Raw genomic sequence first — 24,952 nt, 5'->3', positions numbered from 1 at the left:
AACACATATTCTGAAACTGTTCCTAAAAATAGCAGAGGAAGGAACTCAAGCTCATTCTGAGAGGCCACCATCACCCTGATGCAAAATCCAGACAAGGATACCACAAAAAAAGAAATTACAGGCCAATATTACTAATGAACATAGATATAAACATCCTCAACAAAATATTAGCAAAACAATTACAAATATATGTTAAAAGGATTATACACTATGATCAAGTAGGATTTATCCAAGGGATGCAAGTATTCTTCAATATCCATAAATCAATTAGGTGATATACTACATCAACAAACTGAAAAATAAAAACCATATAATCATCTCAATAGATGAAGAAAAACCTTTTAACATACTTCAACACCTATTTCTGATAAAAACTCTCCAGAGAGTGAGCACAAAGGGAAACTACCTCAACATACTAAAAGCCATATATGACAAACCCATGGCTAACAACATTCTCAATGGTGAAAAACCAAAATCATTTCTAGGAAATGATCAGGAAAAAGACTAGGATGTCCACTTTCACCACTGCTATTCAACATAGTTTTGGAAGTCCCAGAAACAGCAATCAGAGAACAAAAAGAAATAAAAGGAATCCAAATTGGAAAGGAAGAAGAAAAACTATCACTGTTTTCACTTCACTTGACATGAAAATCCTACGGATGCTTCCAGAAAACTGTTAGAGCTCATTAATGAATTTGGTGAAATTTCAGAATACAAAATTAATACACATAAATACACATAAATTGATTGCATTTCTACATTCTAACAATGAAAGATCAGAAAGAGAAATCCACTCCTTATTCCATACTATTTACCATTGTAAATACCTAAAGAGACAAAAGACCTAAACTCTGAAAACTGTAAGATGATGATGAAAGAAATCAAATATGACACAAATGGATGGAAAGATATACCATGCTCTTGGATTTAAGAATCAATATTGTCAAATTGACTACACTACTCATGGCAATCTACAGATTCAGCGAAATCCCTATCAAATTAACAAGGACATTCTTCACAGAACTAGAATATTTTAAAATTTATATGGAAATACAAAAGACCCCAAATATCCAAAGCAATATTGAAAAAGAAAAATTGAAATGGAGGAATTAAGCTCCCTGACTTCAGAATGTACTACAAAGCTATAGCCATTAAAACAGTATGTGCACACACACAAAACAGTATGCACAAAACCAGAAATACAGATCAATGGAACAGGATAAAAAGCCCGGATATAAACCCACACACCTATGGTTAACTAATTTATGAGAAAGGAGGCAAGACATACAGTGGCAGAAAGATAGTCTCTTTAATAAGTGCTGTTGGGAAAACTGGAAAGCTACATGTAAAAGAATGAAATTAGAATACTCTGTAACACCATACACAAAAATAAACTCAAAATGGATTAAATACCTAAATATAAGCCCACATACTCTAAAAATCCTAGAGGAAAACAGGCAGAATGCTCTTTGACATAAATCACAGCAACATCTTATTTGATCCACTTCCTAGAATAAAGTCAGTAAAAACAAAAATAAACCAGTGGGACTCAATAAACTCAAAAGCAATTGCATACAAAAGGAAACAATTAAAAAAAAAAAAGACAATCCACAGAATGGGAGAAAAGCATTGCAAACAATGCAACAGACAAAGACCTAATCTCCAAAATATATGAACAACTCATACAAGCTCAACAACAACAATAAAAACAACACAATTGAAAAATGGCCAGAAGACCTAACAAACAAAACACATGGATGGTCAACAGGCATATGAAAAAAATGTTCAACATCACTAAGTATTAGAGAAATGCAAATCAAAACTTCGTGAGGTATTTCTCACAGCAGCCAGAATGGCCATCATTAACAAGTCAACAAAAAACATGCTGAAGAGGCTGTATAGAAAAGGGCACCCTCCTTCACCGTTGGTGCAATATAAATTGGTACAACCACTATGGAAAATAGTATAGAGATACTGCAGAAAACTGAATATAGAACTACCACATGACCCATTCATTCAAAAAGATACATACCTCCTTATGTTCATTGCAGCACTATTCAAAATAGTCAAGACATGGGAACAACCTAAAGGTCTTTTGACAGATGAATGGATTAAGAAGAAGTGGTGGATATACATAATGGAATAATACTCAGCCATATAAAGGACAAAGTAATGCCATTTGCAGCAACATGGATGGAATGAGAGATTTTCATACTAGGTGAAGTAAGTCAGAAAGAGAAAGACAAATACTATATGATATTACTTATTTGTGGAATCTAAAATATGTCACAGAGGATCCTATCTACAAAACAGAAACAATCATGACCAAGGAGAAAAGACTTGTGGTTGCCAAGGAGGTGGGGGTTATACAAACTGTTACATTTGGAATGGATAGGCAATGGGATCCTACTATAAAGCACCGGAAACTGTGTGTGATTGGGTCACTTTGCTGTACAACCAAAAAAATAGTGTTTATATCAAACATGAATTAATGATCAGTATGTTTTAGTAAAGGAAGGGTAATTCCACCTGGTGGTGTGTAAGAATGTTTCCTGGGAGATATATACTATAAGCTTGACCTTGAAGAATCAGAACAATGCATGGAAGAGGAAGCAGGGCCATTGAAAGCCTAGAAATATGAAGGTGAGCTGCATTATTTAGGGACAATGACAAGTATTAGGCATGTATGTGGGAAGCAGTATTAATAAGAGTAGAAGGCTAAAATGATAAACCATGCAAAGGCATAAATATTATTCTAAAGAGCTCAAACTTTCCACCCACTTGCAGTGAAGAATGACTGAAGCTGTTGGAAATAAAAGGCTCAGTGATAATATATAAGATTTGGAACAATGTTTACGGTGGGATGGACATGAGTGAGTCCAGCTTGAAAACAGGAGTAAAGACTGTAGCAACACCTCAGATAAAAATGGAAATTAAGTTATAAAATAGTATGAAAAGATAGATTTAGGGGGACACTTTGTAGTTACAATCAATAGAACTTATTTTTGTGTGGATGAAAGGGGTAAGAAGGCCTAGGATTAAGAGCATTCTACTTGGGGCTGAGGAAATGGTTATGACATTAGCACAGTTAGGAAATGGGAAAAAATCAGATTTGTGAACAAGTCGGAACAAGGACTGGGGAAGAAAAAAAATGAACAAGCTCTTTTTCAGATATTTATTTATTTATTTCCATCTTAGACATGTAGTCATTGAGATACTTTGGAGAATATTATGTGAAATGATCTTGCATTCAATTACATGACTTTTAATGTACTGTGTTAATAAATGTTTTATACTGATTTTAAAACTAACAATTTTGGCAAAACATTATCCGAAATGACATCTAATCATCCCTGCCCATCAGGGAAAACTGATTTGCTTTTGTTTTTTTCTTTTACTTTCTTTCTTTCTTTTTTTTTTAAATGGCCTCACCCATGGCATATGGAAGTTCCTGAGCCAGGGACTGAATCCTAGCCATAGCTATGACCTACACCACAGGTGCAGCAACACTGGATCCTTAAACCACTGTGCTGGGCAGGGAATCAAACCTGTGCCTCTGCATCTACTCAAGTGACTGTAGTCAGGTTCTTAACCACTATGCCACAGTGGGAACTCCCCAATTTACTTTTTTGATAAACATTCAACTAAGTCACACCTTAGTCCAGGTGAAAATTATTAGTATCTAATTCTATAACATTTCATATCTATGTCACTTTTTTCCTCTTTACTTGCTCAAGGGCAAGGCGGTTTGTCCTATGTATTAGAAACACGATGAAAAAGTAAACATTGTATGAGTTGGAACATCAAGGACAAATATTTTGAAGAAAACAATTATTTAAAAGGCTATAAAATGTATCAATATATAGACTTGACAAAGCAAAATTCGAAATGCAGGAAGTGTGCCTAATGTACAGAATCCATGGTATTTTCTTACGACATTTTAAGTAATAAAGGAACTAATTGAAAATGAAAATTAGTACATTACCCAGTCTTTGTAGTCCAAATTGCCCATAATCTTTGCCCTGGATAAATCCTTGAAATACATAAGTAGCTCCATCAGGTTCAGCAGAAACCTAAAAATATTTATAAGTTTGATTAAATCTGAAGACTGGCCATAGCTATATTTTCCCAGTCTTAGTAAATATCCCATTTTACTCTGAAATGAATAATACATGGAGTCCCTTCATCCATATCCTTTACTATGTAAAACATAGCACATTGTGCACATTTGCCATCAAGGGCAAAAATCAAAAATTTAATTTTAAAATAATTATGATATTGGAAAAAGGGGCTTTGTTATTAATATAGTGATATAGGCTTATAGATTTCTTTTAGGCTAAGAAACCTCTTATCAAGAAAAAGGGAAATGATATGATGAAACAGAATGAGGCAAATGGTCAATTAGAAATTAAATTCTAATAATACTGTACTTTGTAGATTAGATTACTATTCAGCATAGATGCATTTCTTCTCCCCCTTCCCATCAACCTTCATGCAAAGAGTATATTTTTCATCTCACTGAGTTGGATTTGGTCCTGTGATTTGCTTTAGCCAAAGGAATATGAGTCGAATAGACAATAGGTCAGTTCCAAGCCTAGGCCTTAAGAGGCATGTTTCCTATTATAACATGTGAGAGAAGCCAGTCATAAAAGGCCATGTATTACATGATTCCATAAATACGAAAAGTCAAGAACAGGAAAATCCAAAGAGACAGAAAATAGAGTTGTGGTTGCTTGGGGTTGGGGATGGTGGTGATGAGGTTTGGATGGGTCGAGTGATAGATAAAGAGTATGGAGTTTCTTTTTGGGGTGATGAAAGTTTTCTAAAATCATCTGTAGTGATGGCTACATATCTGTATATATATTAACCTCAAATATAAAACACTTCAAATGGGTGAATTTTAGGGTCTGTAAGTTATATCTCAATTGGGTTTTTTAAAAGAGGGGAAACATGTTTCCACTTTGCCCCTCAGAGTTTCAGACCTTTGACAAGAGAAGAATATGCTCCTGGTTGCTGCTGCTCCTCTGGCCTGGGCCTAATATGAAAAACCTGGAGCAGAAGTGAACTCTTTCAGGGCCTCAAGGAGGGTTCCTCACAACTAACCTCAAAAACATGAGAAAGATTTAAATACCTATTGTTTGACCCCGAGATTCTGTGGCTCTCTCTAATGCTATAAATGCTGACTATTACCTATACCTTGCATGGGTATAAAATTATATATTTAAAAATACTTTACATTTTTGATTTCTCATTTGACTTCTCAAATAAAACAGGAATAGATACGTTTCAGTCATATTAATTTATCTTGAAATTTGTCCTGATTAGCTGCAATCAGTTAACTAAGTCATATATATTACTGTGAAAGTTGTAAAATACCCTTAATCCTCACCCTAAAAAGAAAAATATTATAACAAACCATTCATAGAAGTCTGACATTTCACAACAAGCGATTTATTCCTTATTATCAGACAGACCCTGGGAATGGCCAATTTTAGGCACGAAGCGTTTCTCCAAAAAATAGCTCAAACTCTAATAGGTGAATGAATGAATTCATTTTATTTGTTTCCTAGATGAAACAATACAATTCTACAACAGTGCATTAAAGAGTGAGTTAGAACTCAGCTCCATGAATAATGGCACAGATAGGGAAACAGGTGCACATTCTTTTTCCTTAGGTACCAAACTTACTATTCATTGACAGATTTAGAATATTTTATAATCTGTCTATGAAGAGGAAGTTATGTGAGCTGCTTCTTCTGCACAGGTATTGTAATCAGCCTTTTTTCACAAGAACTTTCAGGAAAGAAGATAGGAGGTCATAGATTTCGGAAGGTTAGACACACTGGATTACTAGTGAATCATTCCTTTTTTAAAATAATTTACTTATAATAGTAATTTTGCTATTTTATATGTGTGTTTAATTAGCTTAACTTTGAAAAAAAAGACATTTTCCTAGAATCTTAATGGCAAGCCAAAGCACAAATTTGTTATTAAAATTAGCACCAGACATTTAAATACTTGTACTTACAAAGCCATCCATGGCCCAATTTTCCTCCTTCATTTTCTTTACAGAAGCATGAGCTGGTACTTTAATAAGATAAATGTGTAACATTAGGCGAGCTTCTTGGCTTTTGTATACTCCTGTAAAATGTAAGGGCATTTTAGTCTAGTAACTTTACAAATAGTTATGCTTGACTTTATTATCTCTAGCTCCTTAAATATATCATAAATACATGTGATAGGAAAAGAAATAAAACAAGGCCAACCAAGGCTGGCTTCACCCATAATGCTTTTCACAAATCTTGCAATATACACTGATCTCTCTTTCAGTTGAAACTCTCAACATAAACCTTAATTGTGAGGTTTAAATTATCTATGCTATTAATATTAAATATTACTATTCTTAATAACATCATTCCATGATTATTGCAAACAAAATTATTTCTTCCCAAATCAGATTTTAAATCTTTAAGGGTATGAAGCAAATGTTAAAATTCCTGATATTTTCCTTAACAATGAATTAGGTGCCAAACTGAGAAAAAGAATATTCTAGGTGCTACTAGAGCCACAAAGATGGAAATGTTGTTCTTACCTAAAGGTAAGAAGCATAAAAGCATTTCCAAGAATTAGGAGTTATAAGTAAGGTACACAACTAACTAAAATACATTAGGGAATATGAGGAATTAAAGGCCAGAAGAGAGAGGGATCATTTCACACTGGTGTGCTCTGGAAATATGTATAAAGAAAAAGAGCATTTGAGCTGAATCTCAAAAATCAAGTAGAATGTTTGGTTTGAGAAGTTAAGTATAGGTAATGGCATAAAGGAGAGAAGTAAAACTGTATACAATCCTGCTTTACTGAACGGAGAATATTCTCAGAGTAGAAATAAAATGGATTGTAAGTGTTTTGAGGGAATAATAGAAAACAAGGTTCTAAGTAAAAAGTTTGTGATTATCTGACGGTTGAAATTTGACTTAATTCACTCAAATCTTTCACCAATGTAATAACGTATCATAAGAATAAGCTAGGGATACAAATACAATGATACATAGATCTTGATTTAAAGTAAATTGCAATTAAGAGGGAAAAGGCACAAAAAATAATCAAAATTGCTGAAAAATGTTATAATTGATTTTATGGAGACAGTAATAGCAGGTTATATTAGCCTAATTACTTTTTTGTTTTTCTATACTTATAGAAATTTATTTTGAAATTTGTCTAGATTAGAATACATATACTTATATTTTGTGCTAACTCACAGAAGAAAAATAAAAATTTATATTTCAAAATCAAATCAGTAGTCAAAATTTAAATGCATTCTTTCCATTCCTGTAAAACTTTCAATTTTTATCAGGTAATTATATACATTTTTTTTAAAGTTAAAATACATATTAACTTCTAATATCTTAACTTTAGGTTTAATGTAGGATTGTTCAATAATACAAAATGATGCTTTATATTTCTTATAAAATTGACAAAATCAATAGGTATAATTTTATTTTCCATTTTATTTACTTCACAAATCATTCCATTATTTATAATTATATATAGGACATACACATAGCCACAAAGTTTAAATATATATTTCATATTTTCAATATCAATATTTTATTTCATTCATTTATTCATTTAACGCTTTTCTCTTTTTTTTAGGGCAACATGCATGGCATATAGAAGTTCCCAGGCTAGGAGTGAATCAGATCTATATCAGCTAGTTTAGGCCACAGCCACAGCAATGCGGGATCTGAGCCACATGCAACCTACACCACAGCTCGCGGCAATGCCAGATCCTTAACCCACTGAGCAAGGCCAGGGATCGAACCTTCATCCTCATGGATACTAGCTGGATTTTTTCATGCTGCACTACAACAGGAACCCCGATATCAATTTTCTAAAAATATACTTTTAAATGAGAGTAATAATTCAAATTAATTGAAGTATGTTTTGTTACAGATGCATTTCTAAACTCTGAGGTATACAAATGAACTAGAAGGAAAAGAGCCACTCTTTTAGGGCTTATATTTTGGAGCATCGACAAATCATATCACATCATATCACATCATGTCATGTCATACTATACCATACCATAATATATACTTATTATACCATACCATTATACCATACTATACTATAATTTCAAGTAATGAAAAGAAGAAAATAATAGTGTGTCTTGACTGTAATGTGAAGGCTACTTAAAACTGGGTCTCAGGAATATTGTTGACAAGATGACATATGGATAAAAATCTGAATGTCAAAAAACCTAGAGTAATCAAAGATAATGAGGGAAGTGTGCACTAGATAGAAAAACCAGGAACCTGAGAAGGCTTTGCAGGGGGATAGGGCTCTGGGTTCCTTTTGCCTGTTTAAGGTAGTGTAGCTCAACATTTTCTGTCTTAAATTATAGTGTTCTCCTAAACGTTCTCATTTGAAAACATGATTTTGTGACCATAAAATAGCTTGCAATTCTCTCATTCAGTCTCTTTGGGTTATGAGAATAGAGAAAGAGTTGGTTATATTCAAATTAAAAGTTCTGATATATTTCATGGCATGTCATTCTAGCCACATAAAAATATCTCTGAGGAAGCTTATTTCAGAATCACAGAGTTTTATATTTATAGTAATATTTATGCATCAATCAAAAAATGAGAAAGCCCTATTTCTAAATGAATTATGAATGTTGTAAAAAATGTAACAAATTATTTTACAGTATACAAATCGCTAATAAAAATGATAAAATTATGGAAATAAAGGCATGAAGTCATTATTTGCTGTTCTTTAATGTGATACCTGAAAGTAGTAGTTCCATGTTGCTATTACTGAGTGTTGCATTGACTCTCCCAGTAGAAGCATTGAAACTAGTAACTGTCAAGGTCATGGGTTGTTTCCTTCCTTTGAAATTATAAGAGCCTTTCCATATATAATTTTGGGCAAACACATCATCAGGAACTGTGAATAGATTAAATAAACATACACATAAATTTTACTGTGTCCTATAAATATAAGCATTATACAGTAAATTAATTAATATTAATTCATTGAAGAATGATATTTTTCTAAGTATACAACATAGAATGTATGTTATGAAATGAATTCTTCACCCAAGTGTTTTAATTTTTTGTAATAAACCAAAATAATAATAACCTATATTTGTACACACATCATTGATGAGAGATAAACACCACCAGTTAAGGACACAATACATATTTAAAATCCAGCTAAAGATATCAAGTTTGCTTAAATTTGGTTTCCTGTAATAATATATTTCTTTCAGAAAAAAAAATGAAATGATTTTACTGAGCCAGGTCAGTCTATTTACAACTCCCAAGAGGCCTGCTTTTCTCCTAGAGCAGCAGGAGTAGATTCATAGGGGGAAGGGCAGAGTTAAAACGTCCCTTGCAGAAGCAGAACAGCTTTGGAGGACAGTCAGGAGGGATGCTCCTCTGTCACCTTCACAGAATACTCAGTTCAGTTATTTCAATAATAGATGCTCCTGAAGAACAGGGGTCCACCTGTTTTGCTCTTGACAGCTTTGATGTTTATAGGTGTTTTTAGAAAAAAGAACTGTCCCTAAAATTGACTAACCCTCATGAGAAAAAGGTGACTTGTGGGAGAACTGAAAAGTATTCTAATGTAAAATTTATATCTAAAGAAGAAACACTCTTTATAGTAGATGCGGATAAATAAGATATTTTATTTATATAAATAGTTTACATTTATATAAAGTATATATATAATACATATACATAAATATTTATATAAATATATTAAATAAATAGAGCTCATACAAATTAGGTATGTCAATGTCTACTCAGATACTGGATGAAGACTGAGAGAGGCTTCCATTTGCACAGTACATTACAATAAAGCACATCCCCTGAAATCAGCTGTTCAAAAGTACCATGTTTATTTGTGTGAGTGAATGATTGACATGGATTTAGAAAAAGCCTTTTTTCCCTAACAAGTTTTTGATGTTTGTCACTGGGTTTTCTCTATACACATTACACTTCTCACTGCTCAGATCACAGAAACTGGGATTACAAATCATACATTCCCTGGATTCTACCAATAAAGCAATACTATGATAGAAGGTGAGCATAAAATGCCCTCAGGAGTTACGTTTTTACAGACTATTTCAACCAACATGATTTTCTTCCTATGGTAATTCAAAAGTGAAATAGCAGAGAGATTAGAAATGCAGGCACGAGAGCTAGAGTGCTTGTATTTAAGTCCCTCCTCTACAATTTATAAACTGTGTGGTTTTCCCTAAGTTACTTAACTCTAAACTTTAATATCCTCACCATTAATGTGGGATTAACAGAGAGTTACTGGGAGGATTAAATGAGATAATGAATATGAAGTTTTGCTAAGTGTTAGCTGCTATCATTATTATTATGCAGGTAAAATAGGGACGCTGTAGGTCTAACAGCTCATTACATAGTTGCTAATAAATATATCTATTTAGCAAACATGCAGTTAGTATTGTGAAAAATCCATAGCCCTGGTTCTGGGCCCTTTGCCAAGTCAGCCTCATATTGGAAGTCCTCCCCAAACCTCAAACTACATAGCTATGTTCTGTATGTAAAGGAGACCTTACCTAAAATGTTGATAATGGTATATGGGTAAAATGTCCTTAATTTGCTAAGCATCTTAAGGAAGAGTTAACTTAAAAATTATACCTCAACAATAATGGAGGAGAAAGTACCAAGCTAAGTTACCCTACATTAGGAAGATCTGGAATTTGGAGGTAATAGGCTTTTAATTGTAGAGATAATAGGAAGAGCAGTGGAGAAAGATCTAACAGCAACGCCTGGCAGATAGTAGGTACCCAATAAATAGGTATTATTCCTGTATTTCTGTTTATTTCCCCCTGGGCTGTACTATGATTACTCTTTGTTACCCCTGAATTTTTAACGAAAATCCGCTATACAACGTGATCTTGTTCATGGTACTTAACAGAAATAAGGAGTGTTGGTTGAGGGGATTAGGGAGCACCTCAGTGGCAGAAAGTAATAGCAATGGAAGGAAGTAGGTAGGAGCAGTAGCAAAAATACTGTATGAGGATTAATCATTGATGTGGTAGCAAATGTTTAACAACTTGTTCTCCAGAAAACAAACCAACAAAGTGATTTGTAGCATTTGCTGATTATATAGTGTAAATATTCCCATAATGGCTGATTCCAAACTATGAACATGACATAACTGAATGCAGAGTTTGGAAAAATGCACAAAACTGACTATGGTGAGGCCTGGGCTCCACTTGGCATCTCCATCATGCCACCACCACCCTCCAACTTTCTCTCACATGACTGAGAAATGTAACTCATAAAAGAATGGGAGAGACAGTTACTGCTTGGTCATTTATATTCCTATGTACAATCGGAATGATAGTATCTTCTATTGTTAAGTCTAATTTGAGATTTAATTGTGGTTGCGTATTTTGCAATTCTTTGTAAACTCTAAAATGTCATCCAACTATCACTGATGTGGAGAGTAATGAAAAGGTGGAAAACAATGATAGTTATGATCCTTTTTCTCAAGATATATTTGAATTAAAACTTTGATTCAAAGTCTTCAAAGCACGGAAATATAGAATATCATGTTCCTGATTTTGATGCCACTACAAAATGTCATTATTGTCACTTTGGGTTAACCTAATCACTGTGTCTCATTCATGATTTTAAAGGAAATACTTCCAAAGTTTTCCCATTAAAATGACACTGTGGGATGGAAATCCTGTGAAATCAGATTGTTATGATCATTATACAACTACAGATGTGATAAATTCATCTGAGTAATAAAAAATAAATAAATAAAAATAAAATAAAATAAAATAAAATGACACTGCTCTAGAGTTTTACAGATACCTTCACTTAGGTTAAAGAAATTCCTTTCCTTTTTAATTCATTAAAATTTTAAAAATTATAAACATATGTTCAATTTTATAAAATAGTTTCTGTAATAATCATAATTTTTTGTATTACTTTCTTAATGTGACAGATTACTTTTAAGGACTATTTAATGACAACATCCCTGCATATCTATGATAAACCCAATTTGCTAACGATGTGTCATACTTTCTATAATAATGTTGTACTACTGACCATTGAACAACATGGATTGGAACAGCGAGGGTCCACTTATATGCAGATTTTTTTCATTATTACTGTACAGTTCTACTGATCCATGCTTGGTTGAATTCATGGATGAGGAAATCACAGATATGGAGAGACACTGAGTTAGGAGGAACCACATACTGAGGGTTAACTATAAATTTTGTGTAGATTTTTGATTGCATGGAGGGTCAGCACTTTTAACCTACCTGCTTTTTTTTTTTTTTTTTTGCCTTTACTTGAGCCACTCCTGTGGCATATGGAGGTTCCCAGGCTAGGGGTCCAATCGGAGCTGTAGCCGCTGGCCTACACCAGAGCCACAGCAACACAGGATCTGAGCAGCATCTGCAACCCACACCACACAGCTCATGGCAACACCAGATCCTTAACCCACTGAGCAAGGCCAGGGATTGAACCTGCAACCTCATGGTTCCTAGTCAGATTCATTAACCACTGCGCCACGACAGGAACTCCCCTACTTGCTGTTTAAGGGTCATCTGTATTTGATTTACTAAAATTTTATGTAGGACTTTATCCTACATAAATTTAGATGTATAATCTTAAATCAAAGGAACCTATAACTTTCCTTTTTAAAATGTCTTTACCCACATTACTAGAGTTATATTGGACCCATAAAATGAATTTCATTGATAGTTTTTATAAACTGGGATGCTTCTTTCAAAATTTCAGTACAGACATAAATCTGTTTTTTCCTTGTGGAAATAGCTTTACCTACTTCTTTATTTGTTATGGGATTATTCAAGTTCTCTCTTACTAGTTCTGTCAAACTTTACTTTTTTAGTAACTTGCCTATGTTTAATTTTGTAAAATAGCTGACAGCTATGGATAGTTTTCTGTTATATATTTCTACTTTATTTAATCTACCCTCTAAGTAGTTATATTCACACTTCCTTTTGAAAGGGTATTTATTTTTGCTTCTTTCTCAATCAGTTTTACCAGAAAATTGTCACTTTGTATATTTTTTTAAAGAACTACTTTTGACTCTGTTGAGATTCTTCTACTGTATCTTTGCTTTTTTGTTTGTTTCTTTTTTTGTTGGTTTGTTTGTTCATTTTTACTACATTGAGTTTTGCTTTCTTTTGGTAATTCTGTTATATTTTTATATCTTCTTAACAGGGAGACAACTAATTAATTCCAAGGCTTTCTTTTCTTTTAATGTAAGGATTTAAGTCTATAAATTTCCAACACATCTTTGCTTTTCTTCAGTACCCATGTTTTGATACTTAGATTTTCCAGCATAACTAAGCTCTCTTTATTATTATATTTTCCCCTTTAATTTCTTCTTTAATTCATGAGTTACTCATCAGTATTACATCTGTTCTTAATTTCCAAACGTTCAGGAATTCAAAAAGTTATCCATTTTGTTATTAACTGTTTAACTCCATCATGGTCAATCGAGACTGATTTTGCTTTGAAATTTGTGTAAAGATTTATTTTTTATTTAATACATGGTCAATTTTTATAGCTATCTGCTGTTCCATTAAAGACAATATATATTGTTTGTTTGATGAGAAAATCTTTATAAAGTGTCAAATATATTAATATCAAACATATTCGTTTTGTTGCTTAGTTCTTCCACATTTTTATTTTTTTTTTTGTCTGTCTGATCTATTTATTGCTAGCCATAGGCCACGTTTTGCCCAGGACAGTCTAGGTTTACACTTGATGTGCTAGAGCTATTATTCAGAGCAATCATCTGCTCCCAGAGAAAGCATCTTTATTGGAAAGTTCTGGGCATCAGTGAACCATTGTGATTTTCTGATTCCACTGCTAAATTTTCTTATGTTGACATATTCTTTGATTACCTGAGTGAAATGCAGTCTGTTTTCACTAACTATGGAAAAAATCAGTTCCTCAGACTCATTTTTTTGTTGTTGGCATTCCAGTTTTATAGCATGCACATTAAGAACTTCTGAAAACAACTAAAACTAGATTTTAACACTGCACCTGGATTAATACAACAGACCAAATCTATCTCTGAGGTAAAGATTACATGCTAAGCCTTTAATTTTTTATGTATATCTCTTCATTTTTAACCATGTAAATAAAATGCCTACTAATATATTAAAAAAGGAGGTGTCATAAACTGAGCCCTTACTATGAACTAAGAACTTTTCACTTCATTTTCTAATCATTATTTCTTTTGTATAGGTAAAGAAATGGGTCAGATGATGAAAGTAACTTTTCCAAAGCTCCAGGGTAGGGAATGCATAAGACGGGAATTACATCAAGTTTGTAGGACTTCAAACCCATATTTTAATGACTAAATAACTTTGTTTTTTAAGTCAAATAATTGAAAATAAACTAGACAAGTTCTAGAAGTTGCTAAATTTTACTCTCCCACCAAGTGTATTTGGTTCCTTTAAAATATATATTTAAAAATTATATATAACATTTCATTTTTTTTAATGTTTTAAATAAAACATTGTCATCATTTATAGCCATTTGCAGATACTCATGAGGGGAAATTTTATAGAGGGAACTGTAAACAATATTTTTGCAATATTAACAAGTCACAGCATTATTCCGCTTGAAATTCAACCTCTTATAATACAAATTTCCAAATTCTAAATTCCAAACACTCAAATGCATAATTTTCCCAAAATAAAATATTTTTTTCTAAATGGTCATTTTTTCAAGAAAACAGCAGATCACTTTGAAATCATGAGCACTAGAAAAACAACTGAAATTACTAACCACTTAGTTTTGGGCTGGGTGTTCCTAGTGCAGGTCTAGGATCTTTCACCAATATTTTGGAACCAGCTATGAAATGAAATAAAAATGTTTTAAAATTTTAATATAATTAATAATATATACAAACACACACAGATATAATATGATACATTGCTAATTTTATTCTCTGACATATCATATAGTTTTCTCCAAGATGTCCTATTTACTACAGCATCTCAGTCCCTGCTCAACAGTTCTGCTGTACAACGGAAACTTCAATAATTATCCCTTTTATAGTCCAGTGGGGCAGGGGGACTATTAAGGCTGCCTTATCACTTTGAGGTCCCATTTCTTATTTTGAAGGCATATGAAATCATATGTCTTTAAACACACAAACATGGAAACAGTTGTTTCCAACATGGAAGTTGAGGGAGGGCTGAGGGTATGCTAAAAAGGCAAATAATTAAGGTAAGGTTCATATTTAAGAGACATAATTTATTAAGACATCCCATGGTGTCATAAGAAATTGGCTAGACTCAATGTTGAAGACTTAACAAAATTTTTAAGTCAAAACAAAAGTAGCTTAAAATCATATGGGGTGCTGGATGTGCCTGCAGAGTTAAAGGAGCTATGACATGCAGTGCTTATAGATCTGCATAGGCTTACTTTTTTTTTTCCTAAGAAAAATGTAATGTCTTTAAAGTCTTTAAGAGAAAGATATTTGGGTGGGTGAACATCACACTGTCTGCAAGATAAACGACAGTTTGGAAAGGAGCAGGTATTGATTTGAGCAGAGAAGGTAGAAGGCCATATCAACAATCACAGTAGAAATAATGACAAGTTAGACTACCGTAGCAATGACGATAAACTTAAAAGTGTGTAGATGTTTTTTTAAAGCTACTAAAGTCTTGTGGATTTAAAGCAAAAGGAATATGTCAAATATGACCACTAGATTTATATTTATTATATGATGATGGTACCACTTGATGAGGGAAGATCAAGAGAAGACTTATGCAAGGGAAATTTGAGTTTAAATTTGCATATATTGAGCATTTAAATGTCTTTGAAAAATTCCAGAAGAGATATCAGGTAAGCAACTGAATATATAAGTCTGGAGCTAAGAGAAAATAAATGAGTTAGAAATATCAATTTGTAAATAACCTTCACAGAGAAAACAGTTTAAATCACTGGCTTGAATGAGACCAACTGGGAGAGAGAATACAGAGTGAACTGAAGAGATGACTAAGAACTGAGCATTAGCAAAGCATAGGTGGAGAACATTAAGCTTATAAAGGAAATGGAAAATTTGTATCCATAGTTTTCAAGAGATAAAATACATATTTACTTAAATATTGATTCAATACTTTTCACATATAAGGCACAGTTTAGTTGTTAAAATTATAGTTGTAAACACTGTGAACAAAGTCTCTGTTTATTTGAGATTACATTCTAGTTTGGGAAGGGCAGATGAAAGGGTAGGAAAGTTGTTAATGACAGTGACAGGTAAATAAATGAAATAATAAGATCTCACATAGAAGGAACTTTTATCATGAATATTTTTAAAAAGAAAAAATCTGTAATATTCTAGCTATTAGAAGAGAGTGAAAATATTTCAAGAAGGGAAAGTCAATAATATTTGTAAATGATGCAAGACATCGAGAAAAAGAATGCCTGAAAAAGAAAAAAAAGAATTTATGACTTTTTCAAACAGTCTAGAAAAAAAATTTCTTTGCTCTTTTCCTCTGGTAAACTCATCACATCTTTTTCAGATGGGGACTATTCTCATGAAGCAAAGTAGTAGCAGAGGTGGACATGTCACCGAGACCTGGGCAAATTACCATATCACCCTGGCTGAGAAATGAGTTTTGAGATGGAGTCCATTTAAAACTGTGACAGTCAAATTTCTGAATAGTGCTTTCTTGACCAGCCTTTTGGAAGTACTCCAAAGGGTTATTCTACCAGAAGGATATAAACCCAGGAATCCTAGCAGCAATTTTCCTTACCATAGTGGGTTGACGATTATATGCTCCAAATTAATGTTCACCAGGAAATTCAGAATATGATCTTATTTGGAAACAGGGTCTTCGAAGATGTCATTAGTTGGGAATCTTGAGGTGAAAGACCTGAATAATAGTTCTGTGCCTCTGAATCCAGAAGTGTCTATATATCACTCCTACCCTCGGAGTTGGCCAACAAATTTCCCTTGCTCCTAAGCTAATTTAAATTGTTTATTCTTCTGTATCTGAGAAAAGTTTAAACAGTACAAAATCCATTAAAAGCTTTTATAGAGAAAACTTACCTTCACAAACAGGAACTTTTCCAGTCCAGGTGTTATCAGATCTACACATTCTATGTTCTGTTCCACCTGCTAAGAAGAAGCCAGGCTGGCAGGTATATATTAATGTATACCCATGGGATGGAAGGTCCATTCCTACTACATTTGCATGAGCAGGAGTTTCTGGCTGTTTACAGCTATGGGCTACATATTAAAAAAAGAGAAAAATGTTCATTTTTATAGACATTTTAAGAAAATTTTGAGACTGGAGTCATATTTTTATAGGTATGTTAATGCTTCTATGTAAATATACCTTTATATAAATATAAAGAAAGTGTCTTAATGTAATTGTTCATATTAATTTCATAGATTAGCATTGCCTATACAATCATCTATGGAACACTGGTGGATGTTAACAGATAAACTAAGAGGAAAAATAAGACTTTGGACAATTAAGCTAATAAATGTATACTATATCACCACTTTAGAGAGTCACAATGTATATTAGTATTTAAAAGGATCTAAGTCCTATAGCAAGATAACTTTTAAAGTTTATCAACTCATATTTTCTTTATCAGCTTAGGAAATAATAATTTATAATTTTATTTATTATATTTATTTTAAATTAAAAGCATGTTTTCTACAGTTAAATCCAATTACAACTCAATATGTTGCTCTGATATTAATATATCCTAATGTAGAAAGTACAATTTAATAAATTTTTACATATGAAATTTTCTGGCCACATTTTCAGTCCATATGCTAGCAGCATCTTTTCATCAATTTATTTTTTTGTCTCTTTATCACCATGATTTTTTCTTCAATTCCTAATTCTCCATCTTGATGCCACTATGCCTGTACTTATGATACTACTTAGCCCTGCCCCTCAGTTCACTTGTTTTGTGTCTTATAATGACTGTGCCTTTCTCCATCAGAAAAAGCTATTACTCGGGAGTTCCCACTGTAACACAGTGGGTTAAGGATCCAGCATGGCCACAGCTGTGGCATAGGTCGCAGCTGCAGCTCAGATGCAATCAACGGCCAACTGTCATACACCGTGGGTGCAGCCAAAAAAGAAATGGCACTATCCCCTAAACAAGATAACATTTCTGATCATTTGTTCATTTAAGGGTCATTTGTCCAGACCTTTAAATCTGGTTTCTAAAAAAGTGTTCTATGGACAAATTTGCTGAGAATTTTTTTCCAATTTCTTTCCCAGTGGAGTTTTACTAAAATATAAATAATAGCTAAATTTTTAAATACTATATGATAAACATTTTGTTATATGGTTTATATTTAATATAATAAATAGTCTCTGCTACATTCTTGACCTTATTATGCACATATCAGAAATTCTGAGATGCTCTGCAGTAACAGAAGCTGTTTAACTTTAGTTAAAACATTATATCCCAAATGCAGGTCATCAAAGAATCTTGGTTTACTATGAAATACCTAATTCCTCCCACACAGCTGTTCTACAGTACATAACACACTCTGAGGAATTCTCCTTTAAGGAATTTCACCATATTTAAACATACACCTACAGGATATTTTCATGACTGCTCAGTGGAGTGTTCTGCTGATTTTCAGTAAGCCTCAGCTCCACAGGGCCTCCTGTGATTATTTGTTTGGGTGGTTCTGAACAGGGATAGAGTAAATTCACAGGACTTTTTTGGATTTCAGCAAACACTAAAAGCTAGATACCATTCTGATGGGTATTTCTACCCCTGTTTACTCTTCATTTTTATCCCTCACAAAAAAAGATGGAGAGGAGATAAAAAGAAGTAGTGGGGAAAGAAGTGATAACTCACTAGCTGAAATTTCTTTCTAACTGTAAGTCAGAAAAAATGTTTAGTAGTCTGTTTTTATTCAATCTCCACAGCAAGTCCTTTCACCTTAGGGTCAGTACACATTTAGATGTCCAGGAAATTCTATGCGGTATTCAAATCTTTAGTTAAGGTATTGGATATTTCCTTGCAAGGATGTTTTTAGCTGCTTTCTTTAGATTCTCAGAGAGTTTCATAAGTGAAAAATGATTGAATCACCACTACATTGCAGCCTCCTGTATCACAGAAAACTTCAAATTCATAGTGAAGATCATGAATCTAAAAAATATGATCATGTGAAATTATCAGGTGACCAAAGTGAATACAATTACAAAAGTTTTTCAAAATGAACAAAACTGTGCCCTGTACTTTCTGACATCTTAAAAAATATTCTCTCCAATGGTGATGGGTTATGCTATAATAATAATATTATACACATGAATTGTGTTTTATAATAACTTACAATCAATGTGAATCATCTTTTCCATGGATATAAATTTATTTTTGCACTTGGAAGAAAAAATGCATATAAATGCTTATCTTTTATTTTATTTTTTTGTCTTTTTGCCTTTTTCTAGGGCCGCTCCCGCAGCATACGGAGATTCCCAGGCTAGGGGTCAAATCAGAGCCGTAGCCACTGGCCTACACCAGAGCCACAGCAACACGGGATCCAAGCCACGTCTGCAACCTAAACCACAGCTCACAGCAATGCTGGATCCTTAACCCACTGAGCAGGGCCAGGGATTGAACCCGCTACCTCATGGTTCCTAGTTGGATTCACCAATCACTGTGCCACGACGGGAACTCCTATACATGCTTATCTTTGATGAGTATAAGTTCTGATCTACAATACTCACGTGTGCACTCGGGCTGAATTCCACTCCATGTGAGGTCAGGAAGGCAAGTACGTGTTGTTGACCCTTGGAGAAGATGTCCTTTTTTGCAGTGGAACTGTACAACACTTCCTACCTATAGAAAATTATGGAGAAAAAAAAAATTGTCCCAATGCAATTTCAAATATGGAAAAAAATAGAAAAAAAACATGAATGAGAAATTGCTTTCAAAAGAAGTTCTGCGTGATAGAGGATGGAAGGAAAATAAAAAATCTGATTTAAAATAAAATGGGGAAAAAGACTAAAGAGGAAAACATATCTTTGAGGGAATATAATCATCAAATATTTGAGTATAATGTATACATAGGCATGAATTTTTTTGCCATGATAGTTTAAAGAACATATATAAGATACCAAAAGGCCAATAAGCTATGTATGAATATAAGATAGACAGATATATAAATAGAAAGTTAAATAAAGACAGGTAAATGAAGATGGATAAAGACACACATGGAAATAAGGATAACTAACAATCTAGGAGGCAAATTAGTATGGGTGACAGTAAATGTGATATGAGATTGGACACAAAGGTATTTAATGAAAGTTGTGGTGGTAACAGAAAAATACAATGGAAGACTATAGCAATCTGCAATAAACTTTCAAGGCATGTGTAATTTAGAGAAATAAATAAAACAATGGTTCTCAAAGTAACCCAGTCTTAACTAGGAACTTGTTAAATATGCCAGTTCTCAAACCTTAGCCCAGATCCACTGAATCAGAAACTCTTAGGGTTAGAAATGGCAATTTTTATTTTAGCAAGCTCTCCAAGTGATTTTAATGAACACTAAAGTTTGAAAACAGCAAAGAAAAAAAAAAGATAAGAACATTATGAGAAAATGTATGGTTAAAACATACATCATAAATTTTAGGGAAAAAAAAGAATAGTTTTGATTGGTTAGCATGGAGAATTTACACAGTGATCTGGGAAGCTGGGAGTAAAGTTGGAAGCAGTGAGCTATAGCAAAAAAGAAACAGACTTCAGAAGCATATACACTTGCCTTTAACAGAATTTGATGTTACTTGAATAAGGTATATCTCTTCACTGAGATTTAATTTCTTTTATATAAATTAATATGATATTATAGGATATATAATTCACTCTACATGGGCATGGAACATAAGTTTTCAATAAATTCTAGCTAAAGTTATTAAGTCAGTGACCAATAATCAGTTTCTAAAGACTTTCAAATAGCAGTCTATGGCATTTGAATGTTTTTAATAAAAACATAAAGTTGATATAGCTTTAGGAGCAACTACAATTTATGTAGAAATTAATACCTTTGAAAAATTAAATTGGCCATTGTACAGAGAAACTGTGAAACTAGAATAATGCTGAACAGTAATTCTAATCATGAGGATGCATTGCCATTTTGGATTTGAATGGATAAAGCTTGACCAGTTGTGGCAGTGGACATGGGTAGAAAGTTGTTTAGGCAAAACATTATAAAGAAAAATCATTGGGATTTGTTAAATGATTAGAGGTAGAAAAGATGGGATATTTAGGGTCACCATCATCTGGAGTCTGAGAATGTTCAATTGCTATCTTAGGGTTTTTCACATAGACTATGTTTCCTTTCTTCCCACCTCCCCCCTTAGTTCCTACTCCTACCTGCTAAAGCAACACAGGCTAAACCTAATGTGACATAATTTGATACAAGATTTCATTTGGACCTTGAGATTAGGTATATTCCACCACATTTCATTTTCTTATTATAGTGAAGAACTATGCTTCACCTGAAACATTCAGTTCCAATAGTCATTCTCTTATAAACCATTTTTATCCTTCCAGTTATTTATTATTATGTCTTCCATGACAACCTTAACTTTGTATCTAGGAGATCACTCATTCTCTGAATGCCCACTTTTTGTCCACAGCTACTATATTGCTCAACTCCAGGGAGCACTTTTCATGCCATATTCAATATAAATCCTTCAAATTATGCTCCATAGCATGCCATTCGCATACTCCCTGAAGTTGTGCAATATAGTGCTACAGATTTTTTACTTCCTCATATGGTTTATATGACTGATCATATGGATTTTGCAATTCTGTTCTTTTGTCAAACCAGCTCAACAAAACTCATCACCTCTATCAATCCAGCAATCTGACTTCAGGCTAGATCTCAGGTAATGGCCACCCTTCACTCATAAAACTTCCCTTGTTTAAACTACCATCAAAAACTGACTTTGCCTCCTAAATCTTTCTCAAACTTTTTTCCTCTTTTCCCGTGTCTACATCTTGATTTAGTCCTCAACGTTATTTCTCAGTGGTTCCCAAACTTTAGCAGATATTATAATCACCAGAAGAACTTATCCAAACACAGATAGCTGAGTCCCACTCAGGAATTTCTGACTGGGTTACATCTGGGAGAGACCACAAAACCCACATTTCTAACATGTTTCCAGTTAATACTGTCGCTACTGGTCAGGGACCAAACTTTGAAAATTATCATTAAGGACAATTACAATAATCATCCAACTTGTATCCACTTCTCCAGTCTTGACCCTGATGAATTTATTTTCCATTCTAAAGTCAGAGTGATTTATTTAACATGAAAGTTTGACTTTATCATTATTCTTCTTAAGATCTATACTGGCTCATCACCCCTAGGATAAATTTACATTGTGTCAACTTGGCAGATAAAAGCCTCCATAATCTGATCACTAATCCTCTCTCTAGATCACTCATCATCATTGCTCACTTTTACTCAAATTGCGCTCATACAATACTGAATTTTAGAAGTTCCCACAATTTATACACATTTTCATGCTGTTCTTCTAACATGGAATGCATTTCTCAACTATTTGTTCTTAGGTCTTACCCTAAAAGATTTACCTCAAAGTTTCTAGAAAGCCTTCCCTGCAGCAAACAGACAGGAAAACTGCCCCTTTTATGTCTTCCTTTGCTCCTTTCAATGTTATCAATGTTATCAATCTATCCTAGAAAGCCATCAATTCCATCTGACACATACCAAGTTTCAGCTTCTCTTGGCTAGGGATCCTATGTTATTCACCATTATATACCAAGAACTTAGAAAAGTCTTGAAATAATTGGATCAACTGAAAGAATGGGGATTAATAATATAAAATTACGTAATTACTTAAAAAGATTTAACATGTCCATCAGTTTCTTAAAATGTAGTCATATCCCTTCTATAATATAAAGTTAAAACATTATTTATTTGAAAAATACGTTTGAGTTATTGCATCAAACTATATTAGTAAGGAATGAGAAACATGATAGATTATATAGGTTTATTTTTTCTTTACTTCTAAGACATTTTCCTTATTACTGCACTCTTTTCTGAAGTCACCATAAATACTGCTTTACATATTAGCCAGACACTATAGAACTAAAATCTATTTAATGTTTCTATATATGTCATGAACATGATTTGTGTGTGTGTGTGTCTTTTTAGGGCTGCACCCACAACATATGGAGATTCTCAGGCTAGGGGTTGAATTGGAGCTGTAGCTGCTGATCTACACCACAGCCACAGCAATGTGGGATCCGAGCTGCATCTGTGACCTATACCACAGCTCATGGCAATGCCAGATCCTTAATGTACTGAGAGAGGCCGGGGATCAAACCTGCATCCTCATGGATACTATGCAGATTCAGATGCATTTCCGCTGAGCCATGACAGGAACTCCCAGGAACACATTTAATAACAAAATTTTTGTCAAATTCACAAATACTTATACTGAGTACTTATTATATGTAGAGTTATACACATTTAGTAACTGATTTTTACACAGAATTTGTTATATTTGTATCAGTCATTAAAATATCCTCTAAGTATTAGTGCATTAATTAATAATTTTTAGTGATAAATCCACTTAATAGTATATTTTACACATTTCTCTATCCTTTTCCAACTTGCCATGTTAAATCCCCTTCTGACTATAAATAATTTCTAACATAAATAGTTTGAATATCCATGGAAAAATATATAACAACATTTTTTACATTACCTAATTCAAAATATTCTGGTAAAAATAATTTATGTACAATTTTTCCTACCAATATTTACTAATAAAGTGCTATTTGGAAGTTCCCTTGTGGTACAGTGGGTTAAGAATCCAGTGTGGCTGTAGCTGTGGCATGGGTTTGATTCTTGGCTCAGGAACTTCTGCATGCCACAGGTGCAGCCAAAAAAAAAGTGCTATTTGTATAAGTGATTATACACAATGTGAACATTAATTAAAATAAATATTTTATATAAACATTTAAAAATATTTCATGTCAAGTTTTAATTGCAGTTAATATTTAAATAAAATTTTCTTTAAATTGGCCTAAACTAGCATGTTGTTTGCAAATGCATTATAAAATTATAGGCATGTCTAATTGTAATATGACTTATCTTCTTTAACTCTTATTCCCTCTTAAATGTTATATTTCAGTTCCTTAGTCATGTGTTAGACAGCTAGTCATAGGATTAACCAAAATTTTAGAAATTTAATTACATTTCAAATAAGATCTACCTTATCTTTCACGATGTTTTATACCAAATGACTCTTACTTTGCTAGGATTTCTATCACCAAATTTTTCATGACGAATTTTCAATATCAAATATTCCTATAACTGGAATATATAGTGTGGCTCCTAACAACTATATATACACATATGTGTGTGTGTGTATATATATATATATATATATATATATATATATATGTATATATATATATATATGTGTGTGTGTGTGTGTATATATATAAAATAAGGCATCAAAATGTATATGTTCCTTCTGAAATATTTTTCAATTATTTATATTTTGTTATGTTTATATTAAACATTTACCCCAAGAAAAATTGAAGTAGCTTCTAATAAAAAACATACAAATATAAAATTAATAAAATTGAAGTAGAAAGGCCGAATCATAAAATGAAAGGATAAACACATATGCTTAAGCTGAGGCTCAAGGGGTTTTCTCTGACTGAGCATCAATTTTGGTCCTGAGCATTCTGAATGAGAAAAATTGAATATGGTGTTTTATGAGTTTTTACTAAAAATAATCAGAAGATTTTAATTTTAACTATTGAATGTTACTTTTATGTTTTCAAATTAATGTCATAGTTATCATTTAGAGACACTATGTAACATGTCTGCCTCATGCAGTGTATTTATGTACTAATTTCAGTTATAAACCAGA

At 32.9% G+C, this 24,952-nt stretch overlaps 1 protein-coding gene across 2 annotated transcripts in view; it reads right to left on the bottom strand.

Moving 5' to 3' along the window:
• Nucleotides 1–24,952, bottom strand: part of CSMD3 (CUB and Sushi multiple domains 3) — a 1,203,192-nt gene that overhangs the window by 6,347 nt on the left and 1,171,893 nt on the right. For both annotated transcript variants that reach the window (XM_047783389.1, XM_047783390.1), the window contains 6 exons: nt 19,763–19,874; nt 17,104–17,283; nt 14,829–14,894; nt 8,788–8,946; nt 6,029–6,141; nt 3,986–4,073 (listed from right to left, as the gene is read on the bottom strand). In XM_047783389.1, the coding sequence (XP_047639345.1) occupies nt 3,986–4,073; nt 6,029–6,141; nt 8,788–8,946; nt 14,829–14,894; nt 17,104–17,283; nt 19,763–19,874 (718 nt within the window). The remainder of the gene's footprint in view (nt 1–3,985; nt 4,074–6,028; nt 6,142–8,787; nt 8,947–14,828; nt 14,895–17,103; nt 17,284–19,762; nt 19,875–24,952) is intronic.

The sequence above is a fragment of the Phacochoerus africanus genome, chromosome 6 (assembly GCF_016906955.1).
Source record: "Phacochoerus africanus isolate WHEZ1 chromosome 6, ROS_Pafr_v1, whole genome shotgun sequence".
In the NCBI taxonomy this organism is placed as follows: domain Eukaryota; kingdom Metazoa; phylum Chordata; class Mammalia; order Artiodactyla; family Suidae; genus Phacochoerus; species Phacochoerus africanus.
This window is presented reverse-complemented; position numbering and strand designations above follow the sequence as displayed.